Here is a 26,256-nt window from a genome sequence, read left to right as displayed (position 1 = left end):
ATGCTGGGCTGAAAAAACTATACCTGTTATGTGTCAGTGTGTGAGGCTCAAAGAAAGTGGAAGGTTCATGTGAACATGGAAGGGCTGCCCTGAGTGTGTGTGAGCTGTGAGCTGTGAGCTGGGGAGGGGGAATGCTCCTTGCAGCATGGTGAGTCGGGGCAGCTCTGGTGATGTCAGGAGCTGGCTGGGGTTGAGGAAGGCTGGTTTTCCTGCTGAGAGCTGGCCTCTCTTCTGCACAGCACAGGGGTTACCTGCAGCATTTCCCAAGCCAATGTGGTGACTGTGGGACCCCATGACAGCAGCCTGAGCCATCCTTGGCTAGGACCTGGTGAATGCAGATGTGTGCAACCTCCTTTTCCCTTTGTGCTGTCACAGGGATGTGTGTGTACAAAGGGACATTCTCAAATGCAACTTTGGAAGTATATCAGAGGAAGGAGAAATTCTCACAAAAACACATTAGAAATCTCTGTGCTTTGAGAGCTAGTATTCCCCTTGCATGCTCCACTGAGCAGGTCCAGCAGCCTGAAATCAAGTTCATGGGGAACACTGCAGCAATGCTGCCCTGCTCCTTGCAGTGCATGTCCTACTGAGTGCAGTGCTGCGCTCTGCAGTGCGTGACCTTGGGAGTAACTTCTGCACTTCCTTCTTGTTTTATTTCCTACTCAATTGATTGTTGAGGGGTCAAAATTGTGTTATTTGGTATGGAGGCCAGTAAACCAGCTGGGAAAAAGCTTACCCCACTCCCCTGGAGGGACAACCCTTAAGCAACAACTCTGGTCATGGCGAGGGAAAAAAGCTTCCTCCAGAACGCATTGTTGTTGTGTGTTGATTCCATGTATCCCATTGGCCCTTCCCCTTAGTTCTGCTCCTGTGCCCTCATTGTTCATTCTGATGCTCTGCCCCACCCCTCGCTATCCCTATAGAAACCTCTGCTCTCTCTGCCTGAGTGAGTTCTTGGCACCTGGACCCCTCTGCGGTAAGGGCTCAATAAAGGCCCTCTGTGGAGCCCTACAGGAAGACTCCGTCCCTTCCTTCTGCGTCGCTTGTGGCTGAAACCACTGGGCGAGAGCAGGACCTGCCTGTGCACCCAGGATGTCTTTTTAAAGACACTTCTCCAGGAAGGTCGCGGCACTCCACCACCTCTGCCCACCACGACACTTGGGTGCAGGCTGGATAGGCTTGGGCCCCTTTGCCATGCACAGGCAGGCCACCACAGCTGGCTTTGCACATGGGATGTTGTGCAGAATGCAGAATTACAGGTGTGTTACACTGACCCCTGAGCTCCACAAGCATCGTGCATGTTTTTCCAACATGAATATGTGACAGTGGGGACCCACAGCCCAAGGATGCTAGGGAAAAGTACAGGCAGCATGTCATCCCTCTGTATGTCCCTCAGCCTGACCTGAGGGATTCAGGAGACTTTTCCTTGGCACAACAGGTCTTTGTGTGCAAATCTGCTGCTGAGCTGGGCATGGGAGAGGGCAAATGGCATTGGCAGTAAGAGATGCGCAGATGACTGGAAACCTGTCTGGATAGTTCCCATCTATCAAAGCCTGCCTCCTTTCCCTCTTGAGAGGTCCTGGGGAGGGAAGGCAGAGCAGGGGATTTCTCACAAACAGGGTGACACAAAATCCTGCGACCCTTCTGAAAGAGCTGGACTGGATTAGGGAGTATCCAGGCTTGGTAACGGATGGACTTGGGAAAACAGACTTTCCTGTTCAGAAATCAGCCCTCAGAGCCTGTGGAACAGCTCATCTAGCTGCTGGGGCTTTGGGAGGTCTGTCAGACCACGGGGACTTAACAAAGGTCTTAACACTGCCACTGAGCCCTTGTGTGAGGATGAGGCATCGCTGTTATCCAGCAGAGTAAATTCCGGCGCAGATGAGTACTCCACCTCCCTCACCATGGGAGAGAGCTGGAGCTGGTATCAGGCTCTGAAATTCCAGGCCTCAACATGAGGTGGTGCACAGCATCCACTTCTATCCCTGCTCTGCCGCTCCCTTCGCAGCGGGAGGGAGCGAGAGCAGAATGCCTTTGGGGAAGAACTGGGGATAAAGGAGGTGCTAATGAGAACTGGAGAAATGAAATCATCAACATGTAGAAAAGAATCGAGAAGAAATTCTTCTGGTGAGATTCATCAATCCAGCCCTGATCATCTCCACACTGCCTGCCTGCTCTTCAGAAGGAGTGGGAAGAGGGATGCAGAAATTAAAAGGATTTTTTGCCTCTGTGCTTTCCACTGGAAGAACAAATTTTTGAGGGGGAATCCTGCTTTATAACCTCATGTTATTTATTCAGTCAGCATCTCAGGCACACGGCACAACTCAAGTGTTTCCATTCCTGTCTGTGCAATGTGGATGTGAGTGCAGACCAGCCTTGGGCGGGAAAATCTCAATTCCCCGACTCCAAGCAAGACACTCAGAGCCGTGTGATGCAGAAACTGAGATGGTCCCTATTCAAAACACACAGGTCCTAGAAGGGCTGCTGAGCATGTGCCACTCTGACAACAACACGCCTTTGTGGGCAGATGAAGACGATCTCCCAACCCTGAACTACTCAGCACATCAGCGTGAGGAGCTCTATCATTCTGCTGCCCTGCAGCTCATTAAAGTGCCATTTGAAACCTACCCCTTCTGTGTTTTGAGTACATGCACAGACACAACACCACAGTAACTGTAAACATTTGCCCAAGATCACCTCTGCCACCTCTGCCGATAAATGCAGGATCCCAGCTAATCCAGCACCCACCAGGCCTCGAGGGAGGCTGGCATCTGCAGTGATCCCTGAGGAAAACTGTCTGAGGGACTTAAACATACTGTGTCTCTGAGCTATGGTCTGGTGGGTCCCAGCCCACTCTGGGCCTTGGCATTGGGTCTGTTCAGAGACAGCTGCCACAGCTGTGCACATCCAGCACAGCCCCTCAGCCAGGGAGTGCCAGCAACAGCCAGATTCTGCAGAGCAGAGGAGGCACAGGGGCTGATCTCCACTGGGCATCCCAGCAGCTGCTCCAGCCCCACGAGCTGGTTCACAGTGTGCAGAGGAGACACTGAGGCTAATGTCTGCTGTGCCACCCCTGCAGCTGTTCCCTGGCCCTGCTCATTCTGCAGTGAGGCTGGCACTAGAACTGGGAGCTGGAGGGATATGGGCACACTACGGAGCTGGCCACCACTGCACAGTGCCACCATCTGGGCTTTGTGGCTTTGTGTCCCTGGCTGCTGTGGGAAGGAGGCTGAGGCTGTCAGAGATCAGGGCTGAGCTGCCGCTGGTATCTCCACTCCAGCGCTGCAGCGAGTGCTGGGCAGTCAGGTTGTCACTCTGTGACCCTCGGTGGTGGGACTTTGTTGTGACCTCCAGCCATCTGCTCACCGTCACTGGTCTCAGTTCCCTGCAGCCTAATGTGCCATGTTTGGGGGCTGCACATCTCTGCTGTTGCCCAGCCACGGGCTCTGGCTCTGCTCAGAGCCTGAACCCACCCCTGGCTCTCTGCTGTGGGCTACGGGTGGCTCTGAATTTGGAAAAAGTAGCTTTAATTTCCTGCCAGTCCAAGGGTCAGAGGAGGAGGCTCTGGTCAGTCTGTTCACTCAACTCACATTGCTCTGCTGGTCCCAGGACAGTTCTAGATTCTGTGATTTGGCCACAGCTGCTTGTGCTGTGCTTTCACTGCTAGAAAAGCAGAGATGGGGTTTAATGCAAACAACATGGTGCATATTAACTCCACTGCTGTCAGACCCTGCTGGAAGCAAGCATTTGTGATCCCTCTGCACAGTGAGCCAGGTGAGAACGGTGCTGGAGGCAGCCTTGGATGCTCAGCGGCCTTGCATGTGTCCCGTCTCACTGGAGAGCCACAGCAGGACAGCTGCCGTGTGCTCAGTGCCCGCCGGGGCCAACAGGGTCCCTGTCTGTGTGTGTGCAGTGGTGATGGCGCTCAGGGCACAGGGGTCCCGCTCACAGCGCCTCCGCCAGCACCTGCCGGCAGCTTCCCGGCCTCACCTTCAGATGCACCAGGAGCCTGGATGTATTTTTCCTCAGGTTTATTTTTAAAAGACGGCTCATTTTACACTCTGGGCAGCCTTCAAATATAAATAACCTGTGCCACATGTCCCCGTATTACCAAGGAATAAATTACAGTTCTGGGTTTCCCCTCCCATGTTTCCCTTTGATGTTATTGCTGTGGATACATATATATGTGCACTTTGCACGTAACAATCCAACCTCACCCAGAGCTGGTTTGCTGTAAGGAGGACACTGGGTGGGACTTTGTGATGCTGAACCAGGTGGTGAAAACCCCATTTAATTCATTTTTCACTTTGAAAAAAATTAAACGTGTTGAAAGTCCCGCTGCCAAGGTACCACGTCTCACCATAAACACACGGACATACAGTGCCATCCATGGCGTGGGAACACACAGCTCCCCACATGTCATAGGGACACACACTGCCCCCCACCCCACAGAAGCACACGGTGTCCCCCATCCCAGGGGACACACGCTGCCCCGAAACCCACAGGAACACCGAGTGCCCCCCACCCCAGGGGAACGTGCACTTGTCCCGCGCCAAGCGAGCGCGCAGTGTCCCCGGCGCACGGAACACGCGCTGTCCCCCCGCCCCGCGCGCTCCCGGTACGTACCGGCGGCACCGGGGCGGGCGGGTCACCGGGGCGGGCCGGGGGGGCTCCCGCGGGCCGCCGGTACGTACCGGCATCGGGGCGGGAGGCGGCACCGGGTCGGGGAGGGAATGTCGCGACCCACTGGTAGGTACCGGGGCGGGAGGAAGCACCGAACCGGCCGTCGGGGCCCCGGCGCGGCCTTTCCCGCGGGTTTGCAGCAAGTGCCGGGGCGGGGGACTACCGCCCTTCCCGGGAGCCGTTGCCGGCTTCCCCCCGCTCCCGATCGCCTCTCCGCGTTGCGGAGTGCGTCTGCCAGCCGGCTCCGTCACCTTCCGCCGCTTGGCGGGGAGACCCTGGTGGCCTGTCCCCGCTCGGGGCTTCCCGCGGCCTTCCCGTTCACCCGGTTCGCCGAGAGCCGTCGTGCTGGGGAGCGGCGTGCGTTAGTGGCGGAGCGGATGCCGACTCACCGGCTCCCCGCCCGCGGCTTCAGGGATCCCGCGCGCCCCTCGTCGTGCCCCCGCCGTTCCCTCTCGCCCCGGGTTTTACGCTGGAGACTGTCGTATCCCCTCTCGCCGCCCAGCCCCGTGCCAGCTCCCGGCGGTTTGTGGTGCCGCAGAGCCGGCGCGGGGCCGGTGCTGCCCTGATCCTGCTGGGCCCCCCACGCCCCTTCCCCCGGCGCGGCTGGACCCTGATGAACTCCAGCGCCATGGAAGTTTATCGTATCCGGGCTCCGTGAGCGGCGCTTCGGAAGCCGCAGAGGAGGGACACGGCCACAGACATGGGAGGTGTGCCAGCGCTGCCCCCCAGGGCACTGGGGGCCGGGAGACGTTTCCGGGCTGCTGCCCGCACTTTGGGGTGTCACTGCTGGCAGCGGAGAGTGTTTGCTTGCGCCCAGGATCTCTGCAGCTGCTGGAAGACGTGCTCAAGTGTCACCTCTTTCTCGCGCTTTATTTTCCTGTTTTGCCTCGAAAAACATCCCAACCGCAGGTTTATTGCCCCTATGTGCACAGCTGGCGAGGGCTGGAGCACAGCTGGCGAGGGCTGGAGTGCCGTGAAGGGCCGTTCTGCCCCGCGGTCTGCGGAGTTTCCGGCGAGGGCAGATGGCTCTGCTTGCTCGTCATTCCCTCAAGTCCGGACACGCCGGCGTTAATGGCTCCTGCCCTTCCTGGCTGCCGCCCAGGTCTCCCCAGCCAGCCCGGAGGTTTCGGCTCAGCTTTTGTTGTCAGAAGGCAGCTTCAAGGAGACCGGCTCTGCCGGAGGAGCTGCCGCAGCCGGGTGGGAGCTGGCAGCGGTGCCTGGCGGAGCACAGGGCACTGTTGGCTCCCAAGTGGCAGGGGGGCATCATCAGGCAGCGTCTGGCAAATCGGGGGGTGCCACCGACCTGTGGGCCTGCCGGGGAGGCATTGAGTATGGGCTCGAGCTGCTCCAGACCCTTCTGCAGTGCCCTTCCCTCCTGTACCCCGGCTGCAGCAGGCAGTGACCCTTGATCTGTGCTGGAGGGGCTGTGCAAAGCTGCCTCCACTCCCCCGGGTGTCATGGGCTCAGTGCTGAGGTTGTCCCTGCTGCATTTCACCATCGAGGAGCAGACTCAAGGCTTGGCTTGTGCCCCTGACCTAGGGGTAGTAAAACTGGCCACAGTACAGAGGGAGGGAAGGAGGGAGGCTGGCCCAGGCAGCAGTGCTGGAATACTCTCGCACCAAGGGGATGTTCCCCAAGGATGCTCCTGGGAAAATACAGTAAGTGCAGTAGCAGTACAAGGAGGACGGGTGAATTGATGCCAGCGACAGCAGCAGCTGTCTCAGTTCAGGCAGGTGGCTACAGAGCCCTGGATGTGCCGGCTGCTGCGATCCGAGCTGGGTCTGTGCCCTGTGCAGCCTTCCATGGCAGCTGGGAGGCCGTGCCTGTGCACGGCCCACGTCCTGCCTGGCTTGGAAGTGCTGCTTTGCAAAAGAAATGGAGCTGCAGTGGGAGATAAATCCCTGCCTTGCAAAGCGTGCACTGGGTGAGCTGTGCTGGCCTCTGAGATACAGGCAGGGCTCAGGCGTGTCTGTCAGTGTGTGTGCCAGTTTGTGAGCAGAGTGGGATTGGCCCTGAGACTATGTGAAATTGATAAATTACTTACTTTAAAAGCCAGGATTATGTTGCCTCCTGCTCCCCTCCAGGGATGGACAGGTGTTTCCAAACCCACGCTGCAACTCCCCTGGGCTCTCTATGGGTTTCTGAACTGTTGGCTGGGACTTCTATAGTGGGGAGGGGCACCTTGAGCCTTTTAGCTCTTGGGTCAACCCCTGGCTTTAAAGGGTTGGTGCATCCCGAAGGCTGGTCACTGGAGAGACCTAGGCTGTCCCATCAGAGATGCTGGAACCAGAGCTGTCTCTGCAGGCTGCACAGCTGGTTCATTAAAGGAAGCTGATGAGCAGTGTGATTATTTTGTTCCTCTGGAAGGAGTTGCTGCTGTCAATTAGAAATGCCTTCTGTAACAAATCCACCTTAGCTTGCTTGGAACCCCTCTGAGGCTGGTGCTCCCCACACTGGGGTGAGAGGGTCTGTGGCTGCTCCCCTGAGCTCACTTCTGGAGAGGGACAAAGCCTTGGGGAGGCTGGAGCCTGTGTTGCTGCTTTCCCTTGTTTTTAGTGTTCTTTGCCTGGAAAGTGAGTGTGTGTTGCAGCCTAATGAATGCCTGGCTGTACCTCATCTTGTGCGAACGGGCAGCCCTGGCAGCCCTTTGAGCAGCGAGCACCCTTGTGGGGATGCTGATGACCAGCCTTGGGCTGCTGCTTCCAGCGCCGTCACTCGCAACTGTGGAGCCTGGGTCCCAAAAATGTCAGGGCAAGGAGGTCACCAGCAGGAGAATGGTGTCTCTGTGTGGCTCTGAAAGGCGCCTTGTGCTGTGCGAGGGTGGGGGGCTCCAGTGGTGGGCAGAGAACATCTCACCCCTTGGATCCTGGGCGCCTGCGTGTGTTCCTACACTGTGCTGGAAACACTGGCTTGGATCTTCGTGCCAGCGGCCCTGGATGTGCCTCTCATCCTTGGGTGCAGGCAGGGGCACGGTGCTGAGCCCGGAGCCTGCGGCTGTGTCATCCTTGGGAGAATGCGGGGCAGAGCTGGACATGCTGCAGCCCTGGCTTTTGGAGTGCCAGCGGTGGGGCCCTGCCGATGCTGGCAGGATGTGGTGGCTTCAGCATCTGCCCTTTCCCTGTCTTTGTCCCAGCCCCTGGCCCAGAGAGCATGGCCAGTGGCAGAACTGCCCTTTTTATGCCTCTGGATGTGCTGCCCTTTCTCAGGAAACAGCCAGTTGTGCTTGCTGGCAGTCCATCTCTCTGCCTTGCTCTGGCCACTTGCCCTGGGCTCAGGTGGGTCCTGTGGCCAGGATGGGGACATCTTTGCCCTTGTTTTCTGGGGCTGCCAGCTCACTGCTGTGGGGAAGGCAGCCCCCAGCCCCCAGTAATGCCTTTTAACACAGCAAGGACAGGAGTGGGTTGCTGGCCCCCAGGCCTGCTCCAGTATGGGAATGGGCTGGGTGACAAAAATCTGGGATGCTGGTGGGCTGCTCAGGCTAGACCACTTTTTATCTTCTTTTCATGCAGTCTCAGCTCTGTGGTGCCAGTCAGCCTCCATGCAGCTCACTGATCTCTGTGTCACTGTGGGCTTGGCTTCCTCCCCCAGCAAACAAACCTTAAGTGCCCTGGGTGCCAGGAGGGCAGGGGACATCTCTCTGCTGGGGGGGTTTCCTGTGTTTTAGTGCTGCTGTGATCCCTCTCATGGAATCATAGAATAGGCTAAGTTGGAAGGGACCCATCAGGATCAGTAAATCAAATTCCTGGCCCTGCACAGACACCCCAAGAATCTCATCATCTGCCTGAAAGCGTTGTCGAGTGCTTTATGAGCTCTGGCAGCCCCAGGGGTCATCACCACTTCACTGAGGGGACTGTCCCAGTTTTCAATCACTTGCTGGGTGAAAAAACATTTCCTGATGTCCAACATAAATATCATGTCCCTCTCCCCCTTTCCCTCCCCCTAAATTATGTCCCTTCTGTGCGTTTGTTCACAGGGGATGTGGGCTGTCCCAAATGTCCCCTGGTGCTACACCAGTGACTGCTCCCAGAGCCTGAGACTGGGGAGGGGACACTGCCCCACTGCAAGTGCCATCAGGTCCCCCATTGCCCAGGTGTGTGGGAAAGCCCGGTGTGTTCTGTGTCTGCTCCCACCTCAGCCAGGGCTGCCCTGGCATGGTCCAGGAGCATTTTGGACTGTGCTGAATCAGGGGAGTCTCTTAAATCGAAGTGGAAAAGGCTTGTGGTGATTTTGATGGAAACAGTTTTTTACTGAAGGGGAGGCTGCCTGGGAGGTCCCAGTGAGGAGCTGCTGCAGGAGCCCAACGCCGCCACCAGGTCTTCCCGGCTGGGTGGTGGAATCTATTTTGCTTCCTTTTGGGCATTTCCCATGGGATTTCCGCCCTTGGACAGGAAAAGGGTGCGGATGGGATCCGGTTGGAATGGAATCTCAGCCAGAGCAGCCTGTGAATGAATGGAGATGTTGCTGTCACTGTGTGGGTTAAACAGCTTCCGAGTTTTTCACTCGCAGTAGAGTGACTGAAGGGAAATGTGGGAGAGGGAGAGGAGGGGAGAGTTGTGGGGGGTTTTTGTTTGTTTGGAGGAGTTAAGAGTTTTTGATTTTTCTGAGATTTTTTTACAGATGTTGCAGTTGGATGCTGCAAGCTCTCAGGTCTCAAAACTGTATTTTACAGATCTCGCTATCTGGTGATGCTGCTAGAGAAGGAAAACCCACGGGCTTGTGAAAAGCCAGTGTGATAAATAGGTGGAAACTTGCTGCATCACTGAGACTCTGAGGGCAGATCCAAGGGACTCGCGCTGCATCCGTGCAGGAACACATACAGCAGGTCTGTGTGCCAGCTGTGTCAGGGATCCCCCAGCTTCGCACACTTTCTGTGGGATTCCAAAATGAAAGGGCTCCATGCCTCTGCAGAATGTCATTATTGTGTTTATAACTGAGATTTGTGTCTCAGAGAGAAATGAATCGCTCAGTCTCTTTCTTGTTTTGCAGATGCAGGAAATCAACTACTACACAAACCCAATTTTGAGTTGGTTGACGGAAGGGGAAAAATTGCATTCAGGCAGGAGGCAGAGGCCTGGCTGGAGTGGGGTTCTGTGGGGCACAGAGGAGGTGACAATGTGTCAGCTGTCCAAGGTGCAGCCTGCGGCATCCTCTGACACCACAGCAGCAATATTGAGGAATAAATTAGCTTTCTTTTTCAAAGAGACACAGAGCAGCTTAAATGCATTTTGTGGATGATCCTCAAAGAACACCACAAACCTGGTTGTATAACAGGACTGAATGCAGTGAGGCAGGGAAAGGTGGTCTCAAGGATGGTCAATAACCCAGAGCAGGGGTGGGTTGGGGCAGTAGCACCAGCCTTTGAGCTCAGGGCGTGGGGCTGTGGGCAGCAGCTCTCTTTCACTGCCCCCTGGGCCTCCTGGGGGGAGGAATGTGGGGAGAGTTTGATCTGCATGGTGACCATGGCTCAACACTTCTCTAAGGAGCAGGCTGGGGTTTTGGCTGGGTGCTGTACTGGCTCAGGCTGCCACCCACACTGTTGTGCTGATGTTGGGACCTACTGTGACACTGTGATGCTGGCACTGCTGGCTGTGGTGCTGTTCAGTGCTCCAGCACTTGGATGAGGCAGACCGTGGGCCTGCCAGACAGAATATATATCTATACACATACTATTAATTTTTTTAAGGTGGATTTTTATTTTTTTACTCTGTTGCTCCTCTCAGTACTTTCCTAAGCCTCTGGCCACCATTGTGGTCAGTCCTGGAGTGACCCTGCAGAGTGCTGTGCTCCCTCCAGCACCACAGGAATTTGTGTCCAGGAATTTGTGTCATTCCTCAGCAGGTGTGTGCTTTGCCTGTCTGTGGAGCCACAGCCATTTCCCATGGGGAATCAGGAGTGTCAGGTGCTCTTGGAGGCACCTTGGTGTGTCAAACCCCCAGGGAGGCTCTGGAATCATCTGTGATCATGACAAATGCAAAATTCTGAACGTTTTGTGCTCCTTTCAGATCATTAAAGAACTTATAAGTGTGTGAGAGCAGGTATTGTCTGTGCCCTGCCTCTTGTCACCAGCCAGAAGCCTCTGCCTCCCTCCGGCAGCCCACAGGGAGGGAGCAGGGATGGCAGGAGGAAATTACCTTTGTAGTTACCTGCTTCATGTCCTGAATTGCAGCTGAGCAGAGCTGAAAGGGATGGCGGGCAGATCCACAGCTCCTGCATGCTGCCAAAATTACCTTGGCTGCCCCTCAGAGCAGGGAAGAGAACTTTGGAGAGATGCAGTGTGGTGGAGGCAAGCTGACCAGGAACAGGGGTGATGGAGGCAACCAGCATAGTCCAAATCCTCCACCCAGCTGGGGTGGGGATAATGGACTTCGGTTTAGTGTGCTCTGGGATGCAGCCTGTGCTGGGTTCAGGGTTGTTCCCTGGTCCATTGCCACAGGCTGATCCATGGGGTGATGAGGTGAGCTGCATGGTTCTCCCCTGGCTCTGTGAGCTCCGTGCCTGCCTTCAGCAGTTAGTCCCCATCCTGGCATGAGCCATGGGAATCCATGTCCTGCAGTGGCACGGCTGCTGGTGCCCTTGGCTAAGGAAACTGCTCCCGGGTGGCTGGGGGAGTGAGCCTGGGGCTGGTCCCAGAGGATGCAGTGAGGTAGGTATTGCTGGTGGAGCGTCCTTTGATGTGCTTCATAAAGTGTGAAGGACACCACTGTGGGTGTCGGTGACATTCAGAGCAGACCGTGGGACATGGGGACAGCCAGTGGTTCTGCCATACCTGTCCGTTCTGTGTGCTGGAGCCTCCTCCTCCTCTCTAGAGATCCAGCCCCTTGACAGGGGATATTGCAGGGGGAGGCTGAGCCAAGGGGAATTGGTGCTTTTTCGTTTATAAATGTATTTTATTTTGAGATGACGGGCAAAAGTGCTCCTGTGCAGCAGTGGAGAGGCCTCCCCAAAGAGATGCTAATGGCTTTGAGTCACCTCAGGGCGTGGGAGCATTTTGTCTTGAAAGGCTTTAAATGACCTGTGTAATGCGCTGGAAGAGTGTCCAGGGAGCACTGGGTCGCTGTCATTCGGCAGCGTCGGGAGGAGGACTGGGAAATGTGGCTGGCCTGTGGAGCACTCCCAAGGGACTGGGGTAGGAAAAAGGATTAAAAATTGCTGTAGTTTGAAAACAAGCCCTAGTTGGGCCTTCACTGTCATGAAGAGGAGGTAACTAGGAAGAGCAGATCCCGGCTGGCTGCGGAGGGAAGCGTGGGGGTCCCGTGGGTCCCTTCCTGCAGCGATGCCGGAGCGTGGCTGACCCGGAGCAGCGCTGGCATCGCTGGCTGTGCTGTGCTGGAAGCGGGGCATGGCTGCGAGCTCCATCTCCAGACCTCTGCTGGGACCCTCGTGTACGGGCCCAGCTTGAGCTGGGCTGGCTCTGGGAGAAACGTCTCTCCGAGAATTGTGCTCGTGCGCCTGGAAGCCTGGAATGGTGAAGCCCCAGGCTGAACCCTCGACAGCGGCAGCTTTCCTCCTTTTAAATCATTAATCTCTTTTAGCTGGTCCGGGAGTGCAGTTATGCCAGTCTGAGTGCCTCTTCCTCAGCATTGCAGAGTGAGGGGCAGAGGGAAGGAGGAGGGTGGAAAAGCCCAAAATATCCGCTACCTGCTTTGTTTCTGCACTGGGCATTAGCACTAATTATCCCCCCATTGTCTCCAGTTCCTGCAGGAAGCGTTGTTTATCCTTTCAGCCTCCCAGGAATGCAGCCCAAGGAGCTGTGCAGATATATTTAACCGTGCACAGAGCAGCACAATGGCCCTTGATTTCCCGGCCCTGTGGTATCTCTGGGAAGTGCTGCCGGTCTGTCGCTTTGGGGCGGGGAGGTTGGAGGGCACGCTGGGTCGGGACAGCGACAAGGCTCCGGGCTGACTGCACAGCCTCCATGCAGGGAGGCCGGGGTCTGCCAGGGGTCGGAACTGCTGCCTTCCTGCTGCCGCACTGAGCAGCAATATGGGACTGAACCGATGGCATCGGCACTGTGTGTTCCCGTGGGCTGGCGGCTGGTGTGGTGCCGGGGTTGCATGTGCTCCTCGGAGCTCCATCAGCACACACGGCAACCCTGGGCCAGCAGGGACGTGACAGAGCCTTTGGTTCAGAGAGCAGCTCCTGTCCCCTCTGGAGCCCTTCTTGCTCCCTTGGCCCCATTCAGTTTTCTCCCTTGCCATGAGTCAGGTGGTGCAGAAGGGCAGTGCCCAGAACAGGTTGGGGGCACCATGGTGGGATGCCCCTCCTGGGCTCTGTGCCTTTGCTGGGGTGGGACTGTGCTGTGCAGGGGGAACCCCCCTTCATTGGTTGAGCATCTGTTGTTATTCCATCCCCCAGAAAACATCCCTGCAGCAGCACTTTGACTTTTGCACAGCAGGAGGGGCCCTGGAGAGCACTGGTGTGGGGCCAGCTCCTTGCTGGTGTGCACTGGCCCCTCGCTGTGGCCATGCAGCACCGGTACCTTCCCAGGTCTGAGTCTGCGTTTCCCAGCTGTTTCCCATGGTGGGCTTTGCCATGAGCCCAGCCTTGCCTTCACTGTGGTAATGTCTCTGTACCTCTTTGACCTCTGCTCCTCTGTGGGTGAGTTGTGCCAGTATGCTGCACTTGGTGTCCTTCAGGAAGCACAGGAGTGGGGATAACCCTGGTGTGCCTTGTGGGGTGCAGACCCTGAGGGATGCTGGTCCCCTAGTACAGCACTGGGGCTGTGAGCACAGGAGCTGGCTGCTGCTGCTCCAGCCTCTGGAGAGACCAAGGGGTTTTCCTTGCAGTGCACTCCTCCTCAGCAAGGCAGACCTCTGTGCCGAGCTGGATGATCTCTGCAGCGTCCATCTGGGGGATAAGAGCTGTGACTTGCTCTGGAGCCCAGAGGTTATTCCAGAGCACCAGCTGCCACTGCAGCTATGCCCTCCCTCATCCTTGCTGGGCTAGGGGCTGGTGGCTGTGGTAGGGATGAGGCTGGGCTGGAGCCGCATTGCAGGCAGTGGCTGGGGAAGAGGGGAAGGATGCGGAGCCACAGGGTGTGCCTGGAGAAAGGCTCAGATCAAAAGGCTGCTGCCATGTGTGGTCTGGCAGGAGCCAGCTGGGAGTGGGGCTGTTTTCAGAAGCTGCTAGGTCTGCTCGCCTGCTGTACAGCATCAGCTGGAGAGGCTGGCAGAGCAGGGTGGCAGGAGAGCACAGAGCTGCAGGAGAGGTAAGGGAGGGGAGCAGTGGAGTCCTGTGGCAGGAGGGGAGGGACGATTTGCGGGGGGGTGGCAGGGCTGTGCAGGTGCTAGATGTGCCACTTTGGTGGCATGCCCAGTCCCCAGCTGCTTTTCTCAAGGGCCAGGCTGGAAGGGGGTCACTCACTTTTGCAATGGCCTTGGGAAGTTGGGTCAGCTCCTGCTATAAGCCACGTGCCTGCAGCTGTCCCTGGCAGTGCCACGGCCCCTCCCTTCCAGCCCTCGGCATCACTGTGACCCCTAGCTTCAGCTGAGGTTTCAGCCCCTGAGCTGTGGGGGCAGCTGCTGGCAGAGAGGCAGGGACTGTGGGTTTCATTCCAGGGGGATGGATGGATGGACGGACGGACATATGCAGCGTGTGGGAAAGAGGGCTGCCATGGATTGTGACCTACCAGAGCCTGAGACTGGCTGCTGATATCTTCCCCAGGAATTGGAAGCAGCTGTGCTGTGCTCCGGGGACCTGCCACAGTGGAGGGGCTGGAGAGGTGCCCTGGGCCTTTTGTGTCCTGTCAACCCCCAGGCCACTGATGAAGATGGCAGGGAAAGGTTCCCACATGGTGTCAGTGGGAATTGCCTGATAATGTCCCAGAGAGCAGTGTGTGCCATTGCTGCCTGGGGTGTTTTCAAACCCCTCCAGCTGATGAGGAATCCACATGGCATGATTTTTGCCTTATGGCTGCAGGAGCCAGGGAGCAAACTGCAGGGATCCTTCCTGATCCTCCCTGCAGCTCAAGGGCCCCTGGGAGCCCTTGGTGGACACATGCTGTGCTGAGGTCCTGTGGGAGCACTCCAGGAGCTGTCACCTTCCTGGGCACTCTTTGTAGAAAAAGAGGAAAAATTTTCCCTTGTAGCAGGATATCACTGGAGATCAAGCAAAGAATCTTTGTTTGGTGCTTGGTTCTCTGACATCATGGAGGTCAATGAGGTGGAGACCTTGTAGGCTTCAGCTGGAGCATCCTTGTCCCGTGCAGGAAACCCAAGACAGCCCTTCCCAACCTTGGGGCTTGACAGGAGACATTCAGGAGTAAGGAGATTTTGTGATGGAGCAAAATGGTCTCATCCCATCGGTGAAGCTGCCTTTCACGATGAAGGTGAAATTCCCAGAGGGAATAAAGTGCTGTGCAAATGGAAGAGTTAAAGAGCACAAATGGCCAATGCCTGCTGGGCTCTGGTGGCTCTTCTGGAGGGTTTAAGAGTGAAGCAACTGAACTGCCAGCACACAGGGGTCTCTCATTGAAGTGAACTGCTGCATGGGAACCCAGCCTCCTGGCTCTGTCTTTCATTTAAGAGATACAGGGAGAGCAGTGGAAATTATGTGGAGCAACCTTGCTGTAGTACTAAGCAAATTGGCTGGGAAAATAATTAAAGATGGTATGGAAATGCTGTTTCAGTTTGATGGATTAGGGACAGCAACGCAGGCTTTTATAGGGGGAATCCAGTTTAACTGCAGCAGGCTGTGTTCTTTTTCCAGTATGGCAATAAAGTGATTGGGGAGGGCAGCTGGGAGACAGATCATTGGGATTTTCAGAAAGCTTCAGACAAATCTGTGGACTTACTATGGTGGGAGTGGTGGGAGGAAAGACCAAGTTCTGTTTGATATGTTCAGGTGTTCTGGGAGGAAGGAGTAGAGGAGATGATGTGGCCAAGGGGTTCTCTGTGCTGGCCTGGCTGAGGGATGTAGCATGCTGGCTGCAGCTTTGAGCTTTAAATTTGGTGCTAAATATGCACAGCTGATGGAAATAAAGCACAGAAAAAATAAGTAACTGTGGATGTGAATTGGCTGGAGGAGCCTGGAGGCCTCCCCTCTCTCTGGGGTGCCTTCCTTAGGTCAGAAGCTGTTGCTGATTTTGCAGCTGGGGCTGTGTTTCCTCCTGGGACCCTGTTTCTCCTGGACAGGCCCATCCCAAGGGCAGATTCAGGCAAGTTGGTGGGGAAGGCTGAGCTGGCAGGAGTGCAGGGTCATTGACAGAGCTGGGGAAATGGAGGGGGGACGTCTGCCCCTCGAGCTGCAGAACGGGTCCCTGCTGCCGTGGGGGCTGCGCTGGGCTCCTCAGGAATGAGACGGACGAGATGTGGCTGCTGCACGGGCTGTTCTGTCCTCCCCTCAACACCGATCCAGTTTTGAACTAATTTTCCTGAGGACAACAAAAAGGATGGAGACAACTGCTGCCCAGATTTTGTATCCTGCTGTCACTGTGCCAATTAAGGAAAGGGTTGCCATATTTTATTACTTTTTTCGTTAATGCACGGGTGGAGCAGCATAGCTTTTCTAAAGCCTCATTCTTGGAAGGGGCTGAGCAATCTCTGCTGGAGCTTTTTTGAGGGGGAGGGGAAGTTAAGAAAAAAAGAGGGATAAAAAGGGGAAGGGGAAATAAATAATCATATTTGGTGTGGAAAATACCAGCCTGCAGAATTAACATTTGTCTGAACACATCTGGATAGCCTGGTGTGGGACTCTGAAGACTGGCCAAATTCTGCCCTGGGTTGGTGCTGGGAGAGACCAGAGGGAATTTTATGTGGACTTGGAAAACATGGGTAAAAATGGATGTTCGAGGGGAAAGTGTGAATTTTGGGTTGGCTGCCTGTGGCCTCAGGTGATGTACACCAGGATGTCCCCTCCCAGATATGGATGGGGTGATGTGGGAAGCATCCCTCCTTCCATGTCTCTCCTTCCTTCTTCCCTTGGTGCCAAACTTCTGCATCTCTGCTGTCAAACCCGTGAAGTTCAGGCAGTTATGAAGTGCTTTGATATTGTGAAAATAATAATTTGGAGAAGAGGTGGGGGAACCTTTGTATCCAAGAACTCTTGGTTTAACTGCCAAGGGTAACCAGTGCACCCTCACCACGCTCCTGCTGCTCCAGGCTGGCACAAGGGTTTGGAGACTATCTGGGCTGGAAGGAAAAGCAGTGGTCACTGTGTCCCAGAGGACCTGGCACTGGCTCTGCACTGGCCCTGTACCATCCTCAGCTCTGCCCCCCGGGGGTTTGCTGGCCTTGCCTACCTCTTCTGTTAGTCATTGATTTCCCACCCCCTTTTCCCTCAGTTTTGGGCAAAGCTCAGATCAACACAGAAGAATGTTTGGTTGGATGTCATGTGTTGTTAACCTGCTGGTGCTGCACGTTGTCATTAGAGGCCAGCATGGACAGGGCCTCTGACTCTTGGGCACAGAGGACACAGGGCTGTCTATAAACAGTTGTTAGTATTTTATAACTTTTATTTTTAGGGAGTTAATGACTCTAAAGAAAGCAGATTTTAATCTAATCAACTATTCCTTGAGCTGTGTCAGTCCTGGACATCAAAGAGAACATCAAAGTGAGAGGCATGAAAGGCTCTGATGGCAGCATGGCTGCTTTGCCAGGTGTAGCATCTTGGAGCAGGGCTCCTCTCCCTCCTCCGAGGGGGCTCTTTCACCTCCTGCAGGGCACCAGCACCTCCAGGTGTGCTCCTGTCCCTGCTGCTGTACTGCCCTTGAGCAGGCTCCTGTGCCTCCTCCACACCTCTGAGAGGGCTCCTGCTTCTGTCCCAGCCTGAGGCTCCTCTTGGATATGTCACAGGTAAAAGCTCTTGTCTCAGCAAGGAAAACAAGATTAATGTACAAACGTCCCTCAGTTACAAAACTAAAGGCTGTTTAAACTTTTTGCATTGTTTTCCCTTGGATAGCAATGGAGCTGCATGTGAAGCCTGAAGTTGGATATGGGAGTGTGAGATGCTGCTCTGTGGGACAGCTGGCTCTGGCAAGGTGTTGGGGAGCCTCTCACACCAATCATGATTTTTAAATTATTTTCCCAGTCTTAGTCAGGCTATGAAACAAATCCTGTTCTTGTCTTTTTTATTTTTATTTTTTTTTTTTGTCGTCTTTGTGTTTGCTGACCAGAGAGAAGCTGTGAGTGGTGTGGGGAGGCAGGAGGGGCTGTGCCCCCCAGCTGGGCTCACACAGCAGGGTGTGGGGCTCTTGGGGCCAGGCAGCCTCTGTGTCTGCAGCTCTGGCACAGGGAGGGACCGGTGTGGGAGGTTTGCCAGCCCAAGTGCCGGGAGGTGCCCGGAGCACTGGGGGTGTGTTGGGATGCCTCATCCTGCCAGGCCTGCAGCGTGGGGAGCCCACTGGATCCAGGACAGTCCGAGCAGCCAGCAGGCACAGGGCCAGGAGCGCTTCCTCCCCACTGCTTTCCCATGGCTGCGGCAGCTCCGAGCCTTCAGAAACCCTCCGTGGGTTGTGCAGAGGAAGCTGCTGGGAGCCCTTGTGCTTCTCTGCTTGTTTGGATCCAGTGACTTCTCCACTGTCTCTCTTGGGAAAAAGAAAAATAATTTTAAATGTGTGTATGTATGTACAGGGCTGCATTTGGCCAGCAAGAGCAGCTTCAGCATGAACGTATGAAAATATCCAAGGGATTTATTTTATAAGCCCCTTGAGCTGGTGCAGGGAAGAGCTCAGGGTTTCTTCCAGGCACTTGCATATCCTATTGCAGACAATGGGGAAGAGATGGTGTGGTGGGATGGGGGTGATGGAACTCATGTGCTCAGTGGGATGGGGTGGGCATGTCCCAGTGTGGCACCTGTGCAATTTTCCATTTGCAGGTGCTGGCAGCAGATCGGGGCTTCCAGCAGCCAGACCCTTTCCTGCTGCTGGGTCATCCCCCTGCACTTTGGTTACAGCCCTTTTTCATAGAATCCCATTCTGATTTGGGTTGGAAGGATCTTAAAGCTCGTCCAATTCCCTGTCATGGGCAGGGACACTTTCCACTATGTCAGGTTGCTTCAAGTGCCCTCCAACCTGGCCTAGAACACTGCCAGGGATCCAGGGGCAGCCACAGCTTCTCTGGGCAACCTGTGCCAGGGCCTGCCCACGCTCACAGGGAAGGGATTTTGTCTTCTTCCCAAGCAGAACCTGTGCACCACACCAGGGTGTTCCTGGGGTGAAAAGAAGGCTGGGCTGGGCACCATGTTACTTCCCACAGGGTCAGTTCCTGCAGCAGTGCCAGGGTGAGGGGTCCCTGTGGCTGTGACTGAACAGGGCTCTCCTTACATCCGCAATGAGGGACACCACAGTGGACATCACTCGGATCCTGCCTTGCTGTGGCTGAGGAAATCGGGAGATACCCCTTCTGCACTGGGTGCTGGGTGAGAAAGGAGAGGCTGGATCTGGTTCCCCATCACTGCATGACTGTTTGGGAACGTGCTGGGATGCTGGCAGAGGCTGGGTAGCACTTGAGGTGCAGCTCCTGGTGCTCTGCAAACCATAGTTGGGAGCAGCAGGTTGAGTTGCCTGCTGGGAGCTGTTTTCCAGCCTCGTGCAAGGGAAGGGAGCTAAAAATACAGCTTGTTTGCCTTCAGCTGGAGTTGATTTAGGTATCCCTGGCTGTTGTGGAGTGCAGCGGAGGACAGCCAGTAGTGGAATTTTGCCAACTATAATTTCGCTGCTGTGCCCTCCCCACCCTGCTCCAAAATGCAATGGCCAGGAAAAGCAGGGAGCAGGATGGGATGTGTAAGAGCTCCCAACCTGCTCTGCTCAGAGTTTCCACTACATGATTTGCCTTTTCTCCTTCACCAGAAGCAGGCCTGGAGCTGCTGGAGGGGATGTTAAGAGGTTTATCTCTGCCATACAGAGCAGCCCTTCTGCACGGAACGCCAGCACGGCCACGCCCCGGTCTTGGCAGCACACACTAACACAAACATGAAATCATGTGGTTTTCTCCTGGTTTTGTCTCCAGCCTTATGGTCCAGGTCCTGCCCTGGCTGGGCTGGAAGGGGTGAGAGGAGCTGCTGCTCCTCCTCTCCCATCCCCTCCATACGGCTCCTGTCCCGCTGTGACTCCAGGCTCTGCTCCATGTGGGGTGAGATAGCTCCAGCCTGTGCTTGCAGGGGCCTGGCAGGGCTGGAGCTGACAGCATCAGAATGCAAAGGGTGTCAGGGTGTTGCGTGGGTGATGTGTCCAACGCCCCCAGGCACCTGCTGCTGGAGGAGTGGAGCAGTAGTCCCACATCTCTGCTCTCCTTCCTTGCAGGTTCCTGACCACCTTCCCTGGTTTTTGATGCTGAATCAGGATTGTGTTAACTAAAGATGGAAACACTGGAGTCAGAATTGACCTGCCCAATCTGTCTGGAGTTATTCGAGGACCCCCTCCTGCTGCCCTGTGCCCACAGCCTCTGCTTCAGCTGTGCCCACCGCATTCTGGTGTCCAGCTGCTCCTCCAGCGAGTCCATCGAGCCCATCACCGCCTTCCAGTGCCCGACCTGCCGCTATGTCATCTCCCTCAACCACCGGGGCCTGGAGGGCCTCAAGAGGAATGTGACCCTGCAGAACATCATCGACCGCTTCCAGAAGGCGTCTCTGAGCGGCCCCAACTCCCCCAGCGAGAGCCGCCGCGAGAGGACCTATCGCAACAGCCCTACCATGTCCGTGGCCGGCGAGAGGATCGCCTGCCAGTTCTGCGAGCAGGATCCGCCCCGCGACGCCGTCAAGACCTGCATCACCTGCGAGGTGTCCTACTGCGACCGCTGTCTGCGGGCCACCCACCCCAACAAGAAGCCCTTCACCAGCCACCGGCTGGTGGAGCCCGTGCCCGACGCGCACTTCCGTGGACTGACGTGCCTGGAGCACGAGAACGAGAAGGTGAACATGTACTGTGTCGCTGATGACCAGCTCATCTGTGCCTTATGTAAACTGGTGGGCCGCCACCGCGACCACCAAGTGGCATCGCTCAGCGATCGCTTCGAGAAGCTGAAGGTAAGGATACAGGATTCCTCCAGAGTGCTCTGAAGCTCAGTCTTTGTGTAGGAACTGAGGTTGAAGTGAATGTGATGTGAACATGTGTGGATGATGTTTGACCTATATGAAGTTTGAATTCCTTCTCCACCCCCCATGAATTCTGAATAAGCCTGCACAACACTTTTCATTCCCTTTTTTTTAAATGAAAATAACATACTGCAAGTCCCGTCTGAGGTCATGCTGGTGAGGCGTGACTGTGGCAGCAGTCATGTTCCCATTAGAGCCCTGCTTATGCCTTTCTAAGCTGCTGGTTCCTCTGGCCTTTCTCCCTTCATGTTCCAGGCCTGTTCTGCCCCAAAAGTGCTTTTCTGGGATCTTTGACCTGTTCATGTTCAGAACAAAGCCACTCTCTCTGCTCTCGTGTATTTTGAGGGCAGAAGGAATACTTCAGTGCTCCAGCAAAAACACAGAACACCTGGGGGTTTTTTTGTGCAGACCAGATAATTTTTTCCTCGTTGTTTTTAAACAAACTGGTGCCTGGAAAGAAATCTTCCTAGATGTCCAGTTCCTTGGGCTGGTTTCCCACCTCCCTGTTTCCAGACTTTCCTGAACTTGGTGTGAGGTGCCCAGTGCTGTGACTAAACACCCATGATGGTATGAGGAATGGGATGGGATGTCCTGGGTGTTTCTTCTTCATATTCCAGCCACCAGGTTTGGCTTTGGGTTATTGCCGCCAAGTGAGGCCTGGGGAGGCTTGCTTTGCCTGCCCATCTCCCATCTCATCATCCTCACCTAGGCTTCCCCAGTGTGCAGAGCTGCGCCAGCAGCCCTGTCTGTAGTCCAGGACATTCTTTTTCCATGAGGAAATGTCTCAATTAGCAAATTGGAAACCTTCAAAAGCAGTGACCATGTATGTTTGCATGCAATAAAACCTGGGCAGAGAAATTAAAACCCTGGAATATTCCTCCCTGATCCAGCCTGTGCCAGCCAGGCAAGTCCTTTTGAGAAAGCCTAGCAGTTTGCCAGAACACTGTTTCCTTTTAAATAAGAGTCCAAAGTGATTTTGGCCATGGATGGAAGCTCTCCTCTGCTGAAAACGTTCTTCCTGTGCCATTCATCCTGCCCAGCTCCTCCGTCTCTGCAGGGCTGGAGGTGCTGGGGGTGCAGGGGTGAGGGTGGCCACAGCTGCCTGGAGAGGACTTCAATGTGTGTCCTTCTTCTGGTTCATCCTCCAGCACATCACCACCTCTGGCTGTGCATTGGTGGGGATGGTTTAGGGTGTTTCTTTTCCTGACACTCTGCCTCCACTGGAGAAATTGCTCAGGATTGATGCTGGGCTTCACCAACAGAGCCAGTATTTGTTTTGGCATCTTGTGCCATCTCCTTACATGGCCTCAGTCCAAGCTCTGACCACTGTGTGCTCCTTGGCAGCAATGAAAATCCTTGCAAGTACCTGAAATACTTGAAATCCTTAAATATGTGCCGATAGGATGCTGCTGCCTGGGAATCTGTGGCCAGGGGAGCAGCTGCTGCCTCCCATGGGCCTGCCCCATGTCCTGTGCCCAGGCAGGGCTCTGCCCCTCTGTCCCCTCCTCAGGACGTCACTGGTGAGCTCCGTGGCTGCTCTTGGAGCTCTGCAATGCTCTCGGGCAGCCAGCAGTCAGCAGATGCACTTAATCCCTGGCTTTGATCCCGCATCCTCAGTGAGCTGGGAACGCCTTTCAAGTTAGATTTTTTTGATGAAAAATTGGGTTTTGAAGTGAGTAACTTCCTGTTGTCAGAAGGGCTGTGCTTTCCACAGAAATCTTTGGTGGGGAATTTTTTTTGTCTCTTTAGAAGAGCTGAGTGCCTGAAACTGGACTAGTGTGTGTAAATGAGAAACGTTCTCCCAGTGCTCCTCTTTCTTCCAAGCTGGTTTTACATCTAAAGTCTCCAGTGTGTGCCAGCAGCCTGACTTCCCTGTGGATTCTCTGCAATGATCCATACATACTGTGTTACACACCTCCAAATGTTTTAGGAACCATGTTTAATCCCTTTAATGCACGTGATGAGTTTATTTTGTGTATCTTCAGCTCCATTTGTTTATGTCGTAAATTACAATTCCAGCTGGTGTGAGCAGTTTTCTGGATTTAAGCAGGGATCCCATGGATGCCAGGCAGGATGGGGCAGAGGATGGAGTGCTGGGCCATGTCCAGGAGCTTTCCGAAGCTGGGATGGATGCAGTGACATTCTCTTTCCCTGGGAAGGTTCATGTCAGGGGTTATCAGCTGCAGATACCATTCCATGGTTCTCTGATTCCCCAGTGCAGCAGGCAGCGCTGCTCGCACTGTGTGAGCATGGCTGGGAGCACACATCGGGATGGTGGTGCTTGTTTTCCCTCTCTGTGGGTGTGGGAGGGCTTGAGATGTTGAGCACTGGCTGGAAGTCGACATTAAAGATGAAATTAAAACTGTGTGTAGATTAAGAGCAAAACTAATGGCCTGACCTAGATACAGCAAGTGCCCAGGATAGCAGTGCATTATCTGCCGAGTGAAATCTCAGCCAATTATAAATTCAGATTGCTTGAAATTTGTAATTGGCATCCTCTCTGCAGTGCCTGGCTGGGTTCTGCCCGTGCTGCAGTGCTGCTGCCTTGCTGGGGCAGGGTTACACTGGGGGACACAGCAAGAGCAGTTCTGTTACACTGGGGGACACAGCAAGAGCAGTTCTGTTACACTGGGGGACACAGCAAGAACAGTTCTGTGTGCAGAGCTCCAGCTGGCTCCCCCATCCACGATTTCTGGTGGAAGGAGTATTTGAAGAAAGGATTTTGCCTTAATTACTGGCCACTGTCAGTGGCTTTTCCATGAGCTCTCCTCCCTTTGAAGAGCCAGAGATGAGCCAGCTCTGAGGAGGCTTTTCCTTTGCTGGTACTGTCTTCTGTAGATTGACAGGCTGGAAATATGCAAAAGAAAGAGAAGTGTGGTGTTTTGTAACACATCCACTCTCTGCTGGAGAAAGAGCCATGAGCCAGGTGGAAAACCCATCCTCTGTTACCTGTCAGAGCAGCACTGCCTCCCGTGGGGCTGTGGGAGTGAGACCAGGATTAACAAAGCCTCCCTGTGCTGACAAATTGTGCAGAGAGCCAGTAGTGATTCCAAGGCTTTTAGGGACTGGTAGGGTAGAAAATTGAGGAAAACCCTCCATCACACTTCCCCCTGGGACTTGTTCCACCTGGGAACAAGTGTGTTCCCACTAGTGCAGGGTGAGTCACAGACTGCTGCTTGATTTATAATTTACTGCACTGCCATGGGGCTCAGAGGAGTTTTGGTGTGTGTGTCTCTATTTCTTCACACCAAGAAGAGTCAGTTGAGGACAAGGGCTGCAGTTGTGACTGATGAGACTCCCACAGAACAGATGGGGGCAGTTGCCAGTAGGAACAGAGTTCTGGTGGTGTCTGAGCTGTTGGCACCTGAGCCCTGAACCAGGGATGCTTTGGCTGCTTTATTTCCAGAAGGGGAGAGAAGGGGGTGCAGCCCCAGCCAAGGCTCACTCCAGGTCAGGGGTGGTGGAGGCTGGAACCCCCCACTGCTGTGGGGACCTGAGGAGGGGACACGTGTCCCCTCAGGTGCTGCAGCCTCAGCTGTGCGGGCAAGGGCCTTTGGGCACCCCCAGCTCAGCCCTGAGCTTCTCAACAGCTCTGGGTGGTTTTAGTGTTATCTCAGAGCTACTTTTTTATCAAGTGACCTCCCTGAGCAGGGGGACCTGTGCCACACACCAGGGTCCCCACCACAGGGTTCTCATCCCCATTGCTGCCCTCAATGGCACAGCAGCTGGTGCTCAGCTGGCACTGAACACCCAGAAGATCATCCTCATCCCTGCTTAAATTTTGATTGTTTGGAGGTCACGGGGGCCAGGAGCCAGTAGTGAGGGCTGGAATCTTTGATTATTTGCTTTGCTTCCCAGAAATCTTCTTTTTAGGAAGAGTTTTCCTTTTTTACCTTATTAATAACTAAGCTGTTATGGATATTGAGGTAGCAGAGCTGCAAACTGCTTTGATTAGATTAATCTCTCACTTTTTCCAAATCTACTTCACATCCAAGATTATTTCAATGTTGCTATCAAGAGCAGCTTGAGCTGGAAAATGAAAGCATAAAACTGTGTGAAAATCCCTTGGTGGCTCTATGTTTGGGATGAGGCTGGAGGATTCATCTCTAGCCTTTGTATCCTAGGAGATGGCAGCCCAGAACTGGAGTCCAAGCTCTCTGGAGGGAGAAAGATGGTTTCCAGGTGAGGTTCTTTTGAAATAACAGGTGTCACCTTCTTTGTGTTTCTGCAGCAGGGTGTGGTTACCTGTCTGCTTTTCCATTCTGTAGGTTGTTGAGCTGTTCAGAAAGGCCTCCCTTTGAGGCAACCCTCTTGCACAGAGGGGCTGTGGAGGGTGTGAGTCTCCATCCTTCCCCATCCAATGGCTGCATTTCTGGAGAACGTGCAGCTGCTGCATTTTCTGTTTTGTTTGGGTTTTTCCCTCTTTGTGCTCCTGGCACTTCAGCCATGTCAGTGACAAGCCCTACCTGAAGGCAGACTGTGCTGGGCAGAGCTCAGTGCAATGGGACAAGGGGTCTTGAGCTGCTTATGTTGGAAGGTGCCACCCTGTGGACACCTCATTTGAGGGAAACAAAGTCCATTTTTGCTTTCAAAATTGCATAGCGAGCAGTTTTGGAGAGCGTAGCCCTACTTCAAGGCTGGGCAGCAGTGCTGGCCCAGGAGCAGCACTGGGCTGCAGGGCTGGGTGGAGTGGGCTGTGCCCAGGGGATGTGTGCCCTTGCATCTCCCAGGCTGCATGCAGGGTGGCTGCTTCGAGGCCACCAGCCCTCCTCTCCCTGCAGCACCTCCCTGGGAGATGGAGGAGCAGCAATGCTGTCCCTCTCCCCACAGCTGGCAGCCCTCCGTTCCCCAAACAACCAGCAGCTTTGCTGAGGGATTGATATTCCTGCCCTGAGTAGCTCTTGTTTAATATTCAGGATATATTGCATTTGGGTACAATGAATATTCAAGAGTGGGAATGAGCAGAGCTCAGCTGATGCTGCTGGCTGAGCGCTGGGGGTGATGCTGGCTCTTCTCAGGCTCTGCTTGGTGATTCCTGGCATGTGTGTCCCTGAAAAATGGGTCCCAGCAACATTCAGTGGCTTTGAGTAATTTGGAAAGTCAGCTACGTGCAGTTGAGTGTCAGATGAATTTCTCAGGAGGCTCAAAACCTTGCTCTCTGATACTGAATATTGCTATTATTATCACATTAGCCTGTGAAACACCTGACAGGTGTAATTAAGTGATTTTACCTTGACAGCTGATGTGTTTGGTTTTTTGGTTTTTGTTTTTTGTTGTTTTTTTTTTAAACAGCTTTGAATATCCAGTTGAAGTAGTTTGATGTGCTTTTTTGGAGAAATCAATATGCAGTAGCAGCACATCTGCTGATAAATCCTCCTCTGGCAGGAGTGGAGATGGATCTCAGGGACCTTGAGAAAGAGGGGAAGGGGGTTACCTTACCAGCTGTAGGCTGGTTCTATGAGTGTTCCAGCTCCTGTTTTGTGCTTTCAGGATATCCAGGGAAACCATCCTCTTGCTGAAGGGTGCTTGTTGGCTACTGTGGAG

At 54.6% G+C, this 26,256-nt stretch overlaps 1 protein-coding gene across 3 annotated transcripts in view; it reads left to right on the top strand.

Annotated features, from left to right (window-relative positions):
- Positions 1 to 4,626: 4,626 nt before the first annotated feature.
- Positions 4,627 to 26,256, top strand: part of MID2 (midline 2) — a 63,039-nt gene continuing 41,409 nt past the window's right edge. For 2 of the 3 annotated variants that reach the window (XM_039731126.1, XM_039731124.1), the window contains exons 1-2: positions 4,635 to 4,686; positions 19,922 to 20,643. In XM_039731126.1, the coding sequence (XP_039587060.1) occupies positions 19,978 to 20,643 (666 nt within the window). In that variant the 5' untranslated portion in view covers positions 4,635 to 4,686; positions 19,922 to 19,977. Of the gene's footprint in view, positions 4,750 to 19,921; positions 20,644 to 26,256 lie in introns of all 3 variants that reach the window. The other variant, XM_039731125.1, reaches the window with a different exon arrangement.

Source organism: Passer montanus, unplaced genomic scaffold, assembly GCF_014805655.1.
Source record: "Passer montanus isolate IOZ18808 unplaced genomic scaffold, ASM1480565v1 scaffold76, whole genome shotgun sequence".
NCBI classification, from domain to species: Eukaryota; Metazoa; Chordata; class Aves; order Passeriformes; family Passeridae; genus Passer; species Passer montanus.
This window is presented reverse-complemented; position numbering and strand designations above follow the sequence as displayed.